The sequence below is a fragment of the Delphinapterus leucas genome, chromosome 10, assembly GCF_059928025.1.
Source record: "Delphinapterus leucas isolate spDelLeu-1000000601 "Yukka" chromosome 10, BTC_Dleu_Yukka2, whole genome shotgun sequence".
Lineage (NCBI taxonomy): Eukaryota > Metazoa > Chordata > Mammalia > Artiodactyla > Monodontidae > Delphinapterus > Delphinapterus leucas.
This window is the reverse complement of record NC_143138.1, coordinates 1,951,251-1,968,879: the sequence shown is the minus strand read 5'-3', so window position 1 is coordinate 1,968,879 and position 17,629 is coordinate 1,951,251. Positions and strand designations below refer to the sequence as shown.

General features: G+C 47.0%; 1 protein-coding gene across 1 annotated transcript; it reads left to right on the top strand.

The window, feature by feature from the left end:
- The first annotated feature begins 1,055 nt into the window (after positions 1 to 1,055).
- LOC149748110 (leukocyte elastase inhibitor-like) lies at positions 1,056 to 9,977 on the top strand. Its single transcript, XM_089918218.1, has 7 exons — positions 1,056 to 1,172; positions 2,325 to 2,499; positions 4,185 to 4,322; positions 4,997 to 5,114; positions 6,536 to 6,678; positions 6,764 to 6,931; positions 9,070 to 9,977. The coding sequence occupies exons 2-7, from the start codon at positions 2,332 to 2,334 to the stop codon at positions 9,472 to 9,474; spliced, it is 1,140 nt and encodes a 379-aa protein (XP_089774344.1). The 5' UTR covers positions 1,056 to 1,172; positions 2,325 to 2,331; the 3' UTR covers positions 9,475 to 9,977.
- Positions 9,978 to 17,629: the final 7,652 nt, after the last annotated feature.

Sequence of the window (17,629 nt, the reverse complement as noted above, 5' to 3'; positions counted from 1 at the left end):
TGTCTGGGATTTTAATTTTACAGCGCAGCCTCTTTCTCTCGGCTTCCTCACACAGACCTCTTGCTAGAAGCTGATGAGGGGTCTCTAGCTCTCTGAGACATGGTGGAGACGTTAGCGGTTTTATCAAACCACTCAACTTAACTATGACTGGCTTTCAATAAATGTTGGTTTCTTTATTCCAATCAGCTGTAAAGCACTCTACAATCTTAGTTATTAAGATATAGTTTAAAAAATCTATAGAGAGTATTTTTAGCTCTCATTACTGGGTCTTCTCTGGCCCTTATAAACAAATTCTCAGAGTCAAAAAGATCTACAAACCCATTTACACTGTATTATCCATACTAATTTAAAAATAGGATTTTTCCTTTGTCCCCTTTTCATGTTGAGATTTGCAGGAAAGCACGGGAGAAGTTTCAAGAATGCAGAATTATTACATACCCTCAAGTACTATCAATTTTGGTGAAATTACATACGCAGGCATTGAAAGAGGGGAAGAAAAGACCTCACAGAAACAGCTACTGCTTTTCTTCTTCAACGATAGTCATTCTACTTGAACATTACCTATAGGGGAAAAACTGGTCAGTTTACATTTTAGTATAATGGGTGAGAGATACTTTATTCGCACGGATGGGCGTTCTCACGGTGTGCCTCGGGTATGTGAGTTGACCCAGCCTGCTGGGCTCAACACTTGCCAGGGGAGTCTTGGGGCTGGACTCATGGCTTCCTGAGGGACAGAGACATCAAGGATGCTGTTTGGAACTGATTCTGTTTTATCTCACCCTAGAGGCCCCTCCTCACACACACACCCCCAGCCCCCAGTAACCCGAATTTGGAGTGTTTGGATAAGATTCCAAAGAGGCTGGTTTGCCCTCTAAGAAGCTGCACCTTGTCATCTCAGTCATTCACACCTTAGCAGGAAATAGCCCATCAGGTCCTTTATGGAGAGCTGAGTTTGCCTGGAACTCAGAGAGGTGCTGGGCCCCCAGGAGCGCGCTGCGTGGTGCCCCGCTGGCTAGCCCTCTGCCCCGCCCAGCCACAGCCCCAAATCCTAGGCAGTGCATCATCCTGGGGCAGGGCCGCCCCGCCTTCCGGGGACACTCCCTTTTGCCTATAAGGGCCGCGCTCTGCGCTCTCCGCAGATCACGCACCTCGCCCAGACAGCCCAGCATCGGGTAAGGCCGGGCAGGGATCTGGGCCGGGCGGGAGAGGCTCCAATCCGCGAGCACCCCTCGGGGTCCCCGCGTCCGGTGGTCACCCCGCTCCGTCGTGCGCCCCGCGGGGTCCCCGAGTTCGGTGGTTACCGCCACCTGCCCTGCGCCCCACCCGGGGTCCCCGGCTCCGCGTCCCGGGAGGCCAAACCGGGCGGCCTGCGGCAGACAGAGGTCGCTCCCTGGGGCCTGAAGGCGGAAGCGGAAGCCGAAGCCGGAGTCCAGAATGTTTCTCTCTCTGTGACGGTTTCCAGGCAGCCCCGGCGGAGCGGCTTCTCCTTTCTGTGGCTGGAGGCAGGGAAAGGAGGCCAGTGCGATCCTAGAGATTATTTATCAGCAACAACAGTAATAATTCAACTTAGGACTTACACGCTGGGCAGCCAGCACGACTGTTCCTCTTCCTCGATTGTATGTGGGCTGAGAGTCGAGGTCAGGTGGGGAGAGTGCTTGGCTGAGCTGAGCGCAAGGCCAGGTGCTTCACCTGCAGCCCCTCCGTGCCCGCGGGAGTGACAGAGGATACCTGTCACCTTCTCCTTGTCGGGCTGCCCTACCTGACCCCGGGGCCTGTGTTGGCTTCCCACTCTCAGATCCTTCACCAGCTGTGAGACTGGGGACCTCTCTAAACACCAGCAAGGGAATCTCAAAAACGACGATACTTCTGTCTCTTTTGCGGGAATTTGCTTTAATGAGTAGCAGGTAGCTATGATTTTCTAATAGAAACATTCTTTTTCAGGTAAAAGTGGGCAGTGGATTCATGGCTCAAATGAATCAGAGACTTGAACGGAGGGTGGGAAGTGTGCCCTCCCACGTGTGGTAGGGAAGGGCCCAGATGCACCTGTCTGCACGGCCAGGGCCCTTTAGGACAAGGAGTCCTGATCCCATGTCACTGCTGAATCCTTGGCCAGTCGCCCCAAGCTCCCACAGTTGTGCACATGGAGTGTTCTTGCCTTCCGCTTGAGAGAGAGACAGAGAGAGACAGAGAGGGAGAGAGAAAGTACAAGTTCGTTGCAGGGTATTTCAGGGTGGCTGGCGTGAGTTGAGGAGGAGATGGGGAAGTGGCGTTGCCGAGTGGCTGGTGTGGCAGGGGGCAGCTCAGGGCTCTGCTCTGTGTTGCAGCCTCACCATGGAGCAGTTGAGCGCGGCAAACACCCGCTTCGCCTTGGACCTGTTCTGCGCCCTGAACAAGAGCGATCCTGCCGGCAACATCTTCATCTCCCCCTTCAGCATTTCATCAGCGCTGGCCATGGTCTTTCTGGGGACCAGAGGCAATACCGCAGCGCAGATGTCCAAGGTGAGCAGAAACTAGCTCTCCCAGCTGGTGCCTACCACACAGACCGTACCAGAAAGTTGTGCCTTTGAGCTCTTGCAGCGCGTTTGTAGAAAACTGTATTTCGGTGTTCAGCATTGTGTGTTATATTATACATTATACTTCATGAAGTCAGACTTTCAGAAAAAGCCCCAGGAAAAATCCACTGGGATGCAGGCTGTCATTCATGACCCAGTCTTTACGGAGCACCTGCGATGTGCCAGGCTCTGTTTTTTGTGGGACTGAGGACAGAGCAGGAAGAAAGCCGACAACCCCCTGCCGTGCGCTGCTTCCGTTCCAGCAAGGAGTCTGCAAGGCTTTCCTGTAATCCACGTCCTCCCTGGCCCAGGACTGTCCAGTTTCCGCTTTGCCTGTGATGCTCAGCTACTCACATAATGTCGGCTGTGTCTTGATACTTTTGAGCATAATGACACCTAGTCGAGAAGTCAAGGGGACATGAGAGCCTGTGAGTCTGTGTTCCTACCCCTGGGCCTGGCACCAGGTGTGCCCTGGTGGGCTGTGACCCCCGTTCCCGAGTGAGCAGTAGGGCCCTGCAGGGAGAGGGGGCGGGGATGCTGAGGGTCCTGCCTGTCCTTGGTGGGTGTGGAGGGCACCTGTGTGCGGGGCGCGCTTTATGCTGAGTGGGGAACTCTGGCTTTCCTTGAAAAGAGGGGTGAAAGTGAAGGTCTTTCTAACACACGGGTCACAGATTACGCTGCACTTAGAGCCAGGGAAGGTCCAGCCCGGATTCACGTTTATGGGCCTGTTCCAGCTGCAAAGCTTCTATTTCTGTACTTTAGGAAACACCAACCTTTTTCATCACTGCAGATACAAAAGCGTTTGAAAGCTTTTAAAAATCCACTTTAAAAAAAAACCCCGGTACTAGTCATTGTGAGTCATCCCCTGCAAGGTAATCTGAGCTTGTGTTTTGAGGCTTTCCAGGAACTTTATAAGCTCAGTAAAGAACAGTCTTAAGGTTTTACCCCCGTTTCCAGTAAAGAGATCCGTCACAGCACCCCCACGCACATTCCATATCTCAGTGAGTAACTGGCCTTTGTACAGGGTGGCGGTTCTTCCTTGTGCCTTAAAAGCAAGGAACCAGCTCAGGCCTCATAAAACCAGAAAGGGACTCTAGATGTAACTGATGTATGGGAATTCAACTTTGCCTCATGTTAAGTTTAAGGAAATTATTTTTAAGTAAGTGAGTTACTGATGCCAGTACTGCAAGGAAAAAAAATAAAAACCTCTCAATCTGTACCATCTCTGTGTTCTTACATAGCTGATGCTTCTTATCTTTACTGTTTATTTCTGAGAACTTTCAGTAAAATTATATTTGTATAGAATATACATATGAACTTACCACTTCCGATTTTTGGGGAAAAAAGCAGACTTGTGTAAATATTTAGCTTGTTAACCACTCCTATTTGTGGAACTCTAATTATAACAAAAAAGTGATGGGAAAACAGTTTCCAATGTCCTTATTATGTTTCACCAAGCTATACATTTTGGAGTTTCTATTACTTGTTCTCCAATGAAAAATGGAAAATGATGATGGCTGGGGATCATCAATAATTAGTAATATTAATTTGATTTGATGGAAGCAAATGCCAAGGAACCAGCTTATAATTTCAAAAGAAATGGTTATAGAAATAATGTTTTCTTTCTTTTAGGCTCTCTATTTCAAAGAGGTTGAGGAGATTCATTCGGGATTTCGGAGTTTGAATGCTGATATCAACAAGCATGGAGCTTCCTACATTCTGAAACTTGCTAACAGGTTATATGGAGAGAAAAGCTTTGATTTCCTCCCTGTAAGTACTTTGCTCTTCATGTTCCAAAACTCACTAGACAATGCAGACTCTTCTCCAGCACAATCAAGTCACAGAAGTCAGCTTTAAGTTTTATAAACATTCAGCAAAATCATCCAGAATGAAAACACGACAGACAGTTTTCCCGGAAATGGATGTGATTTCATTTTCTAGTCTCCACAGTGAAAAGATTGACCCTGGCTGTTTTACTAAAGCAAGAGTGAATTCCATAATTCACTTTCAAGTACAATCAGTATTTGCTTGTTTATGAAAATGTTAGTCAAGGGGTAGAAAAGAATTGATAAATTTTGTTTTATTTTATTTGGGCTGTGCCGCGTGGCATGTGGGATCTTAGTTCCCTGACCAGGGATTGAACCCCTGCCCCCTGCAGTGGAAGCACAGAGTCTTAACCACGGGAGCGCCAGGGAAGTCCCCAGGAATTGGTAAATTTTATATAAAACTGAAACTACTGAACTGTAAACTTAAAAGTGCTTAAGGTCGTCAATGGAATGCTGTGTGTTTTTCACTATAGTAAAAAAAGTAGAAGGGTTAGAATTTTTTTTGTTACAATGAAATATGCCTTTTGGGACAATTTCTGTTGCTTTTAAGGATTTTACAAAACCATTTCTGTATGGAGTAGGAGTTACTCACATTTCCTTTTTTTTCCCCTTAAACAGGAGTTCTTAGCTTCAACTCAGAGAATGTACGGTGCTGAACTGGCCAGTGTGGATTTTCTGCAGGCCACCGAAGACGCAAGGAAGACCATAAATGAGTGGGTCAAAGGGCAGACGGAAGGTGAGCGAGGGCAGCCCTGGTCATACACACTGATGCTTCCTTTCCTCCCCCTGCCTGCCCCTTGCAGGTGACTCCCTCTCCCCTTCCCTAGCCCCTCCGCCTGACCCTGGGGTCCACCTTGCACTGCCCAGGGCCAGACAGCTTGCCTTCTTTCTTTCTTTCTCTCTTTCTCTCTCTCTTTCCTTCCTCCCTCCCTTCCTTCCTTCCTTCCTTCCTTCCTTCCTTCCTTCCTTCCTTCCTTCCTTCCTTCCTTCCTTCCTTTCTTCTTTCCTTCCTTCCTTCCTTCCTTTTTAAATAAATTTGTTTACTTTATATACTTATTTTTGGCTGCGTTGGGCCTTCGTTGCTGCGCGCAGCCTTTCTCTAGTTGAGGTGAGCGGGGGCTACTCTTCGTTGCGGTGCGTGGGCTTCTCATTGCGGTGGCTTCTCTTGTTGCAGAGCACGGGCTCAAGGCGCGCGGGCTCAGTAGTTGTGGCGCACGGGCTTAGTTGCTCCGTGGCATGTGGGATCTTTCCGGACCAGGGCTCGAACCCTTAGTCCCCTGCATTGGCAGGCGGATTTTAACCACTGCGCCACGGGGGGATGTCCCCAGACAGCTTTCAAATGTAGGAATTCCTCAAAGTGGAAATGTAAAGATGATTTAACTGAACATGCTAAATGTTTTCTACCCATAAGTTCCCCAAACTACATTTTAAAATGAAAAGTAACATTGAACGTAGACTAAAAGAGATGAAACTCTTGTGAATCAATATTTACAAGCCGCTGTGGTCATAAATACTTTTTGCGAACATCTTGTCTAAGAAACCAGGGTCGGGAGGTGGGGCTGAGTCTCCTCAGGCTGTTTTTCCGGTTTGTGTTTCTGTCGTAGTCACGGAACGGTTGAGGCACCCACAGGACACCTGTGTTCCTTCCATCAGGGACTGTCACGGCCGTGCCACATCATGAGTGGGGCCTGTGTTTCAGGGGAGGAACTGTCCTACCTTTTGGATATTTGTTAAAAGCTTTCCTGTGACAGTTAGGCATCTAACTTGGAAGATTTGAAGAAGGGAGTTATTTATTAGTGACAAAACATTTTGGTTAAGAAATTGTTCTTTTCCTGAAAAAGAATGGCCAGTCACAAAATGAGGCCACTACTTATCCCACGTTCCAGAAAGGAAGAGTTTTCCTGGTTTTAGCCTTTAAACAATTGACTTGTTTTGAAGCATCGGCCCTTTGGGGGCAGATTGTGTCCCCCTGATCTGCCCCTCGAGTTGGTCTATTTAAAGTAGAAGCACCCCAGGGGGCTTGGCTAACTTAGTACCATGTTAAAGGAAATTAAATAGAAGGAAGCATTTGAGTGGCATTTCATTGCTAATCAAAGGTCAGTTCAAATGTGGAATTCTGATAGGTGGATTTTTAAAAAGCTAACTTTGTCTTTTTAGGGAAAATTCCAGAGCTGTTGGCCTCAGGTGTGGTTGATAGCATGACTAAGCTGGTGCTGGTGAATGCCATCTATTTCAAAGGAAACTGGCAGGAGAAATTCATGATGGAGGCCACAAAAGATGCAGCTTTCAGACTGAATAAGGTGAGGGCAGGTGACCGTCTAGATGACTGTGCGCTCTAAATCCACGCTGACAACAATGTTAGTGATCTGTGTTTTAATTGTTTAGAAAGACACAAAACTAGTGAAAATGATGTATCAGAAGAAGAAGTTTCGGCTTGGCCACATCAAGGACCTTAAGTGCCAGGTGCTGGAACTGCCCTACCAGTGTGAGGACCTCAGCATGGTCATCCTGCTGCCGGATGACATCCAGGACGAGTCCACGGGGCTGAGGAAGGTGTGCCTCCCCACCTCCCCGAGTGATGCGCGGACCCTGTGTGTGTGTGTGTGTGCGTGTGTGTGTGTGTGTGTGTGTGTGTTTGTGTGTGTTGGGCATAGGCGCTTGTTCTTTGTTTAGTGAGGTGACCTGGTGTTCCTTCCCACTTTCCTGTCACTCCTTTGTAAAGTAGCCCATCCGCATGTACCAGTGCGAAGCTCCACATTTATTTATTTATGTTTATAGAGACTTATTATTGAGGTATAATGACATGTAACATTATGTTAGCTTCAGGAGGACAACATAATAATTCTATAACTGCATATAATGTGAAAGGGTTACCATAATAAGTCTAGTTAACATCCATCACCACACAGTTATAATATTTTTTCTTGTGATGAGAACTTTTTTTTTCCTGTGCATATAATTTTATTTTATTTATTTTTTTATTGTACGTTTTTTAACATCTTGATGGGAGTATAATTGCTTTACAGTGGTGTGTTAGTTTCTGCTGTATAACAAAGTGAACCAGCTGTTCGTATACACATATCCCCATATCCCCTCCCTCTTGCGTCTCCCTCCAGCCCTCCCTATCCCACCCCTCTACGTGGTCACAAAGCACCCAGCTGATCTCCCTGTGCTGTGCGGCTGCTTCCCACTAGCTATGTAGTTTACCTTTGGTAGCGTATATGGCACGCCGCCAAATGCCACTCTCTCACTTCATCCCAGCTTACCCTTCCCCCTCCCCGAGTCCTCAAGTCCCTTCTCTAGTAGGTCTGCGTCTTTATTCCTGCCCTGCCCCTAGGTTCATCAGTACCGCTTTTTTAGATTCCATACATATGCCTTAGCATACGGTATTTGTGTTTCTCCCTCTGACTTACCTCACTCTGTATGACGGACTCTAGGTCCATCCACCTCATTACAGATAACGCAGTTTCGTTCCTTTTTATGGAAGCCCCGCATTTAAATGTTCAGCTACTATCGGTGCACAACGTGGCGGGAACATCAAAGGTACACACCGAGTGTAATGCTGGCCAGTGGCAGCTCGTGGAGACTCCCTTAGATGAGCTTTAGAGGAACGTGCCATAAATGGGGACTGTTTCATTAAAACAATTTTTTAAAATTAAAAACCCTCGACCATTATCGTTTCGCCATGTGCTGTAAAATCTGGTCATTCTCACCCCAGTTCATGTAGATTGTGCATTAAATGTCCAATTGCTACATGACAGGAAAAGATCCATGTGACCTGTTAGTCTGAGAGATAAGCCCACTGCCTAACCTGAACTTTGTCTGCGGTTTCTCTTATTGTAATTTAAAGGCAATGGTATCCCTTGCCAGGGCCAGGAAGAGGCAAAACTGTGAAGAGTGAGGTTTTTCTTCAGTGTCTCTGGCCTGTTGTGTGCTTTTCCCCTCCCCCATCCCAGACCAAACTTGCTATTGGATGGCGTTTAATATTAGCCATTTGCAGCCCTAGAGCATAAGTGAAAACCACTGTGTTCCTTCTTTCAATTGTATCTCCATATTTGTCCGTTCCTGATTATCAGAAAGAACGTCTGGAATTACCAGCATCAGTAGAAAAGTGGAATGTGTGTGTGTTCCAGTGCAGTAGCAGTAATAATAGTAATGACAGTAGCTGACGTTACACAGCACTTGTATAGGGTGACTCATTCAGCACTTACAGTGCTCCAGGTATGTGCTACTGTTATCCCATTTTAGATGAGGAACTAGGTCCATTTCTGTTTACCAATGAGCTACATCTATCAGAGATAACTTCAGCTGTGTGAGGTTCCCAGATAAACACAGTGATCACTGGGGTTCAGAATAAACAGAATGAAATAAATGGAAGAAAGCTTTAAAATATCCTCTTGCATCACTCGACCAATTAGGGCAATTTTAGCCAGGATGACCCGTGACCCAGTGTGGCAGGGGCCTGGTAAGTCCTGGGTGGATGGGCCCTTGGTGGCTGGGAACGCAGCTCTGTTCATTATCACCAATAGTCAGAAAGAAATGAAATCCTCCAGATGGAATCTGTGTTGGAACAAAACATGAAGGAAGCTAGGGAGCAGCTGACATGATGGGCCCGTTCATTCAAACAATGCTTCATTAACTTCCTTCTATAAAATGATTTCCGCTCTTCTTTTTGCCCATTCCGAATCCAGATTGAGCAACAGCTGACTTTGGAAAAGCTGCGTGAGTGGACCAGACCCGAGAATCTGGATCTCCTTGAGGTCAATGTCCAGTTGCCCAGGTTTAAGCTGGAGGAGAGCTACGAGCTCAGCACTCTGCTGGCCTCCCTGGGTATGCAGGAGCTCTTCAGTAGCAACGCTGACCTGTCCGGCCTATCAGGAGCCACAGGCCTCTCTGTATCGAAGGTGGTCCACAAGTCCTTCGTGGAGGTGAACGAGGAGGGCACAGAGGCGGCGGCTGCCACCGAGATCACCATCGTCCACCGCATCTTGCAGTTGACAGAGGAGTATTTCACCGCCGACCACCCATTCATTTTCTTCATTCGGCACAATCCCTCCACTACCATCCTGTTCCTCGGTAGACTTTCCTCCCCATAGAGACCAGAAATACAAGGTCAAGCTTGGAGCATTTTACCTGCCCTTTCAGTGGTGACCATTTTCATAGATCTTTACCAGTATAACTACTATCCAAAAATGAATCTTTAATCTCCTTTGTAAGCTCAGTCCTGTTGTCTGGTTACACCCATTACCTTGGCATGGGCATCTGTTCTTCTTTGTTTTTTTTTTCTGCGGCACGCGGGCCTCTCGCTGTTGTGGCCTCTCCCGTTGTGGAGCACAGACTCCGGACGCGCAGGCTCAGTGGCCATGGCTCACGGGCCCAGCCGCTCCCCGGCATGTGGGATCCTCCCGGACTGGGGCACAAACCTGTGTCCCCTGCATCAGCAGGTGGATTCTCAACCTCTGCGCCACCAGGGAAGCCCAATCCCTCCTCTTTTTAAAGCTTAATTTAACGAACACTTTGAATGTTGACTTTGGCCCAGATGCTGGGGATGTAAAAATGAAAAAAAAAAATAAAAGAAACTTGCCCCAGTATGATCTGACATTGCGAGTGGGAATGACTCCTGCTTCTAACACTCCTTCCGTAGGGGTTGTGAGAAGTCTCCTTACTCTGTGTCCTGTGGGGATCAAGGTAGGACCCTCCTCCCACGGGTCCTGTAGGGAGGATTAACTACCTCTATGCATCTCTAGCCCTGAGGGCAATGCCTGGGACAGGATAGGTCCCGGTGAGGTCTCCGGAGTTTAAGCCCAGACATCCTGCCTTCCACGAGGGTCCACACTGCCACCCCAGTCCCACACGAGTGCCTTTTCCTCCCAATCCCGCTGTATTCCTCTACACCTGACGTGGCACAATTCTCATCATTCTGTCCCGAAAAGCTTTCTTCCTAAAGCCAGGTGCAGGGACTACCTCACCGTACCCAACCTGCCCGTTTATTTTATAGACATTTCTCTATGAACTATTTAATATGGTTCTCCTGTTCATCCCTAACTTCTTTTTAAAAGGATTACAATTTGCCTTCTTGCAGAGACAACGGCCCGAACTCCAACTTGTTAATACTTTCAAACACCCTGTGAAAATGCAGGGATCAGGGTTTCATGGCAGCAGCAAACTTATGTTAATTTGGCTTCCAGGTATATTGACCGTAAGACAGTTTGAGAAGGTGGCCCTCAGCTCATGGTGTGTTCTTCTGTGTATTATCCCATCTTGTGTGGTTTAATATTGCTTAGACCTATTCTCTTTCTTTTTTTTAAAAAAAAAGACAAAATGGTACAGGTATTGCCTGCCAAGTCAGTTGATTTATTGACAAAACGGGTCCTCAGTAATGCTATATACTTCAAAGGAAAGCAGTTCAAGCAGTTTGATAAAAAGTATATTGGGGAAAAGCTTTTTAAGTTAGCAAGACAAGGCTATGCCTACCTGTGCAGGAACTGTCTTGAGACATTGGGATCCTGTTACGGGCTGAACGGTGTCCCTTCCAATCCTGTGGGGATCAAGGTAGGTGCGCTGGCTTCTCATTGCGGTGGCTTCCCTTGTTGCGGAGCACGGGCTCCAGTTGCGTGGGCTCAGTAGTTGTGGCCCATGGGGTTAGTTGCTCCGCGGCATGTGGGATCTCCCCAGACCAGGGCTCGAACCTGTGTCTCCTGCGTTGGCAGGCGGATTATTAACCACTGCACCACCAGGGAAGCACCCACATTTCTCTTTTAACTATAGTAAATACAGCACTTTGTATACAAAAATTACTTTTTATGTTTAAAATGTTTCCATGCTCATGGACTATTATAAATTTTGTTTACTGTTAGAGATTGCATATCTAAAATAAAATAGCTTGTTATCTAGAGTGCACTCCAACATGGAGATAATGTGCTCATAATAATCCCATTTAACATATTTACAAAACAGCACTGTGAGACCTCAACCCCACCAAGCTTCAAGTTGATCAAAAGTATAATAATTCACTTATTTAATTTCTTAAACTGAATCGGAAAACAAGCGAATTCAAAATTACTTTTGAAGAGAGGGAAAAGAAATCAAGATTTTTGTGGATGTTCTGGATGTCCAATAACCAGCAATTTGAAGGTGGGGTGAAGTCTGAGAGGAGCTCACGTCCACTTTCAGGCTGTGTGAGCAGGACGAATAATTCGGTCATGAGGAAACCCCTTAGAGGACCGACACTCCGCTTATGCTTGTAGGGCGAGCCGGCCAGGAGGACTTGGAGGGAAGCAGTATTGGTGGCATCCACACATTCCCCTGAGGGGAGGGGGTGAAGAGGTGGTGCCTCTAGGACTTCAGGTTGGAAGAAAGGGGTGCACGCTGTGTGTTCACGGGGTGACGCTCTCCTTGTGGCCCAAGACTGGTCCGCTGACGAGGGACGGGGTGGGCCTGCTCACTCTCACGTGTGTCCTGTTTAGAATCAGATTCACCTTCAACGACTGTGTCCTTATAGCACCTTCTATCGTTAATTCACCTTGTTTTGAGCATCTGAATTTTCTTCTTCCAGTTCCCTTCCTAGAAGTCTACTTTGCTCTGGGGAGCACAGCCGGGGGTGCTCAGCTTTTCACATGGTGACCTGGTGTTTCAGACGACCCGGACTCAAGGCTGACAGTTTTTCAAGACGAGTCTAGGTCTTCATATTCTTATAAGAATGCTAAATTCATTACTTTGTACCATCACTGAATGCAACAAGTGCGTGGCAAGCTTGTCTCCCCTGTAACCTGTTTTATCCGACTAGAAACTTGTGAACAAAATCAAGAGGACTGTAAAATTCCAGCTACTACTGCACAGCACTCCCAACCCTGGGGGACACTCAGGGGACAGGGTCTGTCCTCACGTCTTCAGGCCACCCTGCCAGGGCTGGCCAAGCCCCTTAAGGACCAGCCTTCGCCCCAATTCCTGCACACTGTTGTCATGGCTGCATCTGCCACACAGCATTCCGGCCGGGGACCAGCCTCATGTATGTCACAGGAGGTCGTGGAGAGGACGTGACCACTGGTTGACCATCGAGCTGGACCCGGGCAATGGGAGGCTCCTCGCTCCCTCCCGTCTTTGGGATGTACGTCTGCCCACAGTTCCTGCACTAGGAGCCTCTTCAAGGACTTCTCAACTTGACTTTGCAACTATAATTACAACAACTTACCAGGCATTTTGAGCTATTTAATCTGGCAGATGACTTGACATTACTTCTTTTGCTTTATTGTGAAATATAATGCACAGATCATAAGGTTAATTGAACAGTTAATTATAAAGCATGCACCAAGTGACCCAGGTCAAGAAAGCAAGTCTGCCGTGCACAGGAAGCTGCCTCTGCTCCATGTGACTCCCCCTGGTCACAGCCCCTTCCTCTTGTCTCCCCACAGGTAACAGCTCTTCTAACTTTGTGAACAGTTCCTTGCTTTTCTCTGTGGTTTTACCCTTCTGCTATAACCCTAAGCAGTACAGTTTGCTTCAGGCTGATTTTGAGATTTCCATAAATGAAATAATGTTGCAACGTCGTCTTCTGAATCCGGCTTCTCTTGCTCAACTTATGTTTTGGAGCTTCATCCATGTTGTGAATGCAGCAACAATGTGTCCGTGTTTGTTACTATATAGTATTCCATTGGATGGATATATCACGATTTATGTCCGCATTCTGCTGTCGCTGATTTTTGGGGCTCACCGAGAATGGTACCTCCAGCATTCCTATAAATGTCAGGATGTAAAATGTGAATACATTTCTCTAGGAGAAGGGTGCTGGGTCAACATTCTTAAATAACTGAACTTGAATAATGGTCACCAAACTATTTTGCAAAGTAGTTTTCCCAGTTTATAATCCCCCCAGGAGTGAGAGAAGCCCAGTGGATCTACATTCTTGGCAACACTTTGAATTGCAGAATTTTAAAAGTTTTTGGCAATGTGAGTGGAAGAGATCTCATTATGTTTTAAGCTTGTAAGTTTGTATTTAACGCCTTTTTATACTTTATAAGCCATTTCGATTTCCTCTTTTAAAGTGTTTATTCAAATTGTTTGCTTGGGTTTTTTTTAATGTGTTTTTAATGTGCTTTGTAAAAGTTATACACAAACACGAAAACCGTCTTTCCATTGTATGCCTTTCAATTCTCTTTCGGTTGTGTGGCTTGTCTTTTTAACTGTCTTAATGTTGTCCTGGTAATAAAGAGAAATTATTATTTTTAAAGTAGTAGATTTATTAATCACTCCCTTTATAGTAAATGCTTTCTTTTTCTTCTTTAAAAACTTCTTCCCTACCCCAAACACATGGAAAATTCTCCTACATTTTCTTCTAAAACTTATTTCATTTTATTTTTCATATTGCTTTCATAGATCTTAAATACCCTTGGCATTGATTTTTCGGTATAGTGTGAGGTAAGGAATATTTTCCTTCCTTTCTTTCTTTCCCTCTTTCTTTCTTCCTTCCTTCCTCCCTCCCTCCCTCCTTACTCGTCCCTCCCTCCCACCCTCCCCGTCCCTCCCTCCCTCCCTCCTTCCTTCCTTTCTTTCTCTTTCTTTCTTTCTTCCCTCCCTCCCTCCCTCCTTCCCTCCCTCCCTCCCTCCTTCCCTCCCTCCCTCCCTCCCTCCCACCTTCCTTCTCTCTCTCTCCTCATCTTTCTTTCTTTAATTTTTTTGCATATATTCAATTGCTGCTACGTTTTTAAAGTATTCTATCATCTCCCCACTGTTGCCTTGTCACCTGTCATACGTCAAATGTCAGTACCTGCAAAGATCTGTTTCAGCCTGCCTAGCTTCACACACACGCAGGTGCATACACACGCACAAACGCACATCCTTTCTTTGGAATGTTTATTGGGATTGGGATTGATTTAAAAAATCAGTCAGAGAAAAACGACTATCATTGCAATATTGAGTTCCACTCAATGAATGTGATATATTCATTCTGTTAGATTTTTAAACATTTCTGTTAATAATGTTAATTTTCTTTTTGTATAGAGGTTTTGCATATATTTTATTAGCTATATTTCCAGGTACTTGATTTTTTTGATGCTATTTTAAGTGGTATTTTTCTTTTAATTTCATTTTCTGTTTGTTGCTAGAAATACTGGTATTTAGTCATTATCTTGCTAAACATGAGTAGTGAATCTAAGTACAGAGTTGGATAAAGTGATCAGTGCACTCATGCCAATGGTCATATAGACAACAGTGCCCGTAATGGATTTAGGATGTATCTGAATACAAGGGGTATGTACGCAAATTGACCATATACTGGGCCATTAAGCAAGTGTCAAAACACTTCTCACCATTGAAGTAATATAGAGATCATGTTCCCTAACCACAATACAATTAACCTTGAGGTCAGTAGCAGAAGGACGATTAGTTCTCAAACATCTCTTGGTGCCTGTCTGGCATTTTCTCCTTCCCATGGCTTTTACGAACCTATAGCTGTGGATCTTTGAAAAATTCATACGGCACCACCTTTGTCATTTGGCGCCTTGAACCAAGGACTGACGTGTCCCCACATGAGAGAGTAGACAGGACGCTTCTTACCTGGACTTGGGGATTTGAGTGTGGCTGGGTGTAGGAGAACAGGAAGGGCAGGGGCTCACTAGTTCCTCTGAGTCCCTCGGGCACACCCAGCACAGTTAGGGGAGTGGAGATGCTGGGTGGCAGAGGACCCCGACCAGCTTCAAGCTGACTAATCCTGGTCGGAGGGTAGGGGTGGGAGGGGAAAGACGGGAAATGATTACCGATGTTCAGTGTGTTTTCTTGCTACTTTGTACTGATTTCTGTTAAAGTTTAGCATGCATGCAGCAAAGCACAGAAGTTATGCGTACAACTCAGTGCATTATCCCCAAATCCATACCCCTGCGTAACCACCCCTCAAGGCATGGCAGGTGGGCAGCATCCCAGAAGCCCTCCTCTGCCCAAGCCACTCCCACTCACAACGCTTGTGTTAAAAATGAACTGGGGATTTGCTCTAATCCGGCCTCCCAAGGCAGCTGACATGGACGTGAGTGTCATGAAAGAGGTTGATAGGCACAGATCTCCAGCGACAGGAGGCACACGATGACACGCCACATTGCGTGGGACCTGGGAAGCACCCAGGTGGGCCAGCAAGCAGAGGAGGAGAGGGCAGAGGTGGTGGGGCCTTTACTGGGGCCTGTATTTGGGCTCTTGCAGGAAGGGACGGGCAAGGCACGGTAGGTGCGCTAGGTAAGCTTGGGGCTGGACTGGATAGTTTGGGTCATTTTGGTGGGCTCGGGCTGCCTGCTGCTGGGGTGGGTTAGGGCCGGCGGGACTTTGATGAAGGGGAGAATTGAGAGTGAGGGCACTGAGCTGCTTGGTTTGTGTATCAAGGTGCGCTTGCAGCGGAGTCGTTCCCCATCTCTGGGGACCCGCCGGCCCTGGGCCCGCAGTCTCTCCAGAATCAAGGTCCCAGAGGCCACGCATCAAGGACAACGTAGTCAGCGCAATCCGCCTTCCTCCCAAGGGTCCCCTTCTCTCCTGACCTCTAACCCCACGGGCTGGTTCTGCGCTTCTGAACTCTGTGTAACCAGAAGCACACAGCTCACACCGCTGCGTGCGCGTTTTCCTTTCACGGTGCGCTTGGAGATGCAGCCAAGTTGCTGTGCGTTGCCGCGGCTTGTTCATTTCTGCTGCTGTGCGCTGTTCTGCTGTATCACTTCTCCATTCTTCTGCTTGGACCTGACTCAAATCCCGCTGCGATGAACATGCTCGCGCATGTCTCTGGGCGCCCGCCCTCACGTGCATTCATTCTGTTGGGTTTGTCCCAGGGGACGAAATCGCTGATCTAGCCAGGGTACCACACCTTCGAGCTGAGCAGATACGCCCAACATCGCCCACACGGGCCGTGCCATCCTGCCTTTCCGAGAATCTCCGTGTGACCTTGGTCAGGGGCCGTTTGCACTCTGAAGCCGCAAGAGCGCACACAGGGTGGTTACTCTGCCTCGGCCGTGCAGGGCACGCGGATTGATGGAAGACTGGTGTATAAAGTCCCTTCTGCCCGAACCTTATACAGTACATGTATTGACTTAGGAAGTGGTTTCATTTCATATTTGACTCAGGTTACTAACTCCAGGTGAGAACAAATACAAAATGTCAGGAGAAGAAAAGAAAATTCAGAACCCGTGTTTCCTTCGTTTACGTGTCTGGGATTTTAATTTTACAGCGCAGCCTCTTTCTCTCGGCTTCCTCACACAGACCTCTTGCTAGAAGCTGATGAGGGGTCTCTAGCTCTCTGAGACATGGTGGAGACGTTAGCGGTTTTATCAAACCACTCAACTTAACTATGACTGGCTTTCAATAAATGTTGGTTTCTTTATTCCAATCAGCTGTAAAGCACTCTACAATCTTAGTTATTAAGATATAGTTTAAAAAATCTATAGAGAGTATTTTTAGCTCTCATTACTGGGTCTTCTCTGGCCCTTATAAACAAATTCTCAGAGTCAAAAAGATCTACAAACCCATTTACACTGTATTATCCATACTAATTTAAAAATAGGATTTTTCCTTTGTCCCCTTTTCATGTTGAGATTTGCAGGAAAGCACGGGAGAAGTTTCAAGAATGCAGAATTATTACATACCCTCAAGTACTATCAATTTTGGTGAAATTACATACGCAGGCATTGAAAGAGGGGAAGAAAAGACCTCACAGAAACAGCTACTGCTTTTCTTCTTCAACGATAGTCATTCTACTTGAACATTACCTATAGGGGAAAAACTGGTCAGTTTACATTTTAGTATAATGGGTGAGAGATACTTTATTCGCACGGATGGGCGTTCTCACGGTGTGCCTCGGGTATGTGAGTTGACCCAGCCTGCTGGGCTCAACACTTGCCAGGGGAGTCTTGGGGCTGGACTCATGGCTTCCTGAGGGACAGAGACATCAAGGATGCTGTTTGGAACTGATTCTGTTTTATCTCACCCTAGAGGCCCCTCCTCACACACACACCCCCAGCCCCCAGTAACCCGGAGTTTTGGAGTGTTTGGATAAGATTCCAAAGAGGCTGGTTTGCCCTCTAAGAAGCTGCACCTTGTCATCTCAGTCATTCACACCTTAGTAGGAAATAGCCCATCAGGTCCTTTATGGAGAGCTGAGTTTGCCTGGAACTCAGAGAGGTGCTGGGCCCCCAGGAGCGCGCTGCGTGGTGCCCCGCTGGCTAGCCCTGTGCCCCGCCCAGCCACAGCCCCAAATCCTAGGCAGTGCATCATCCTGGGGCAGGGCCG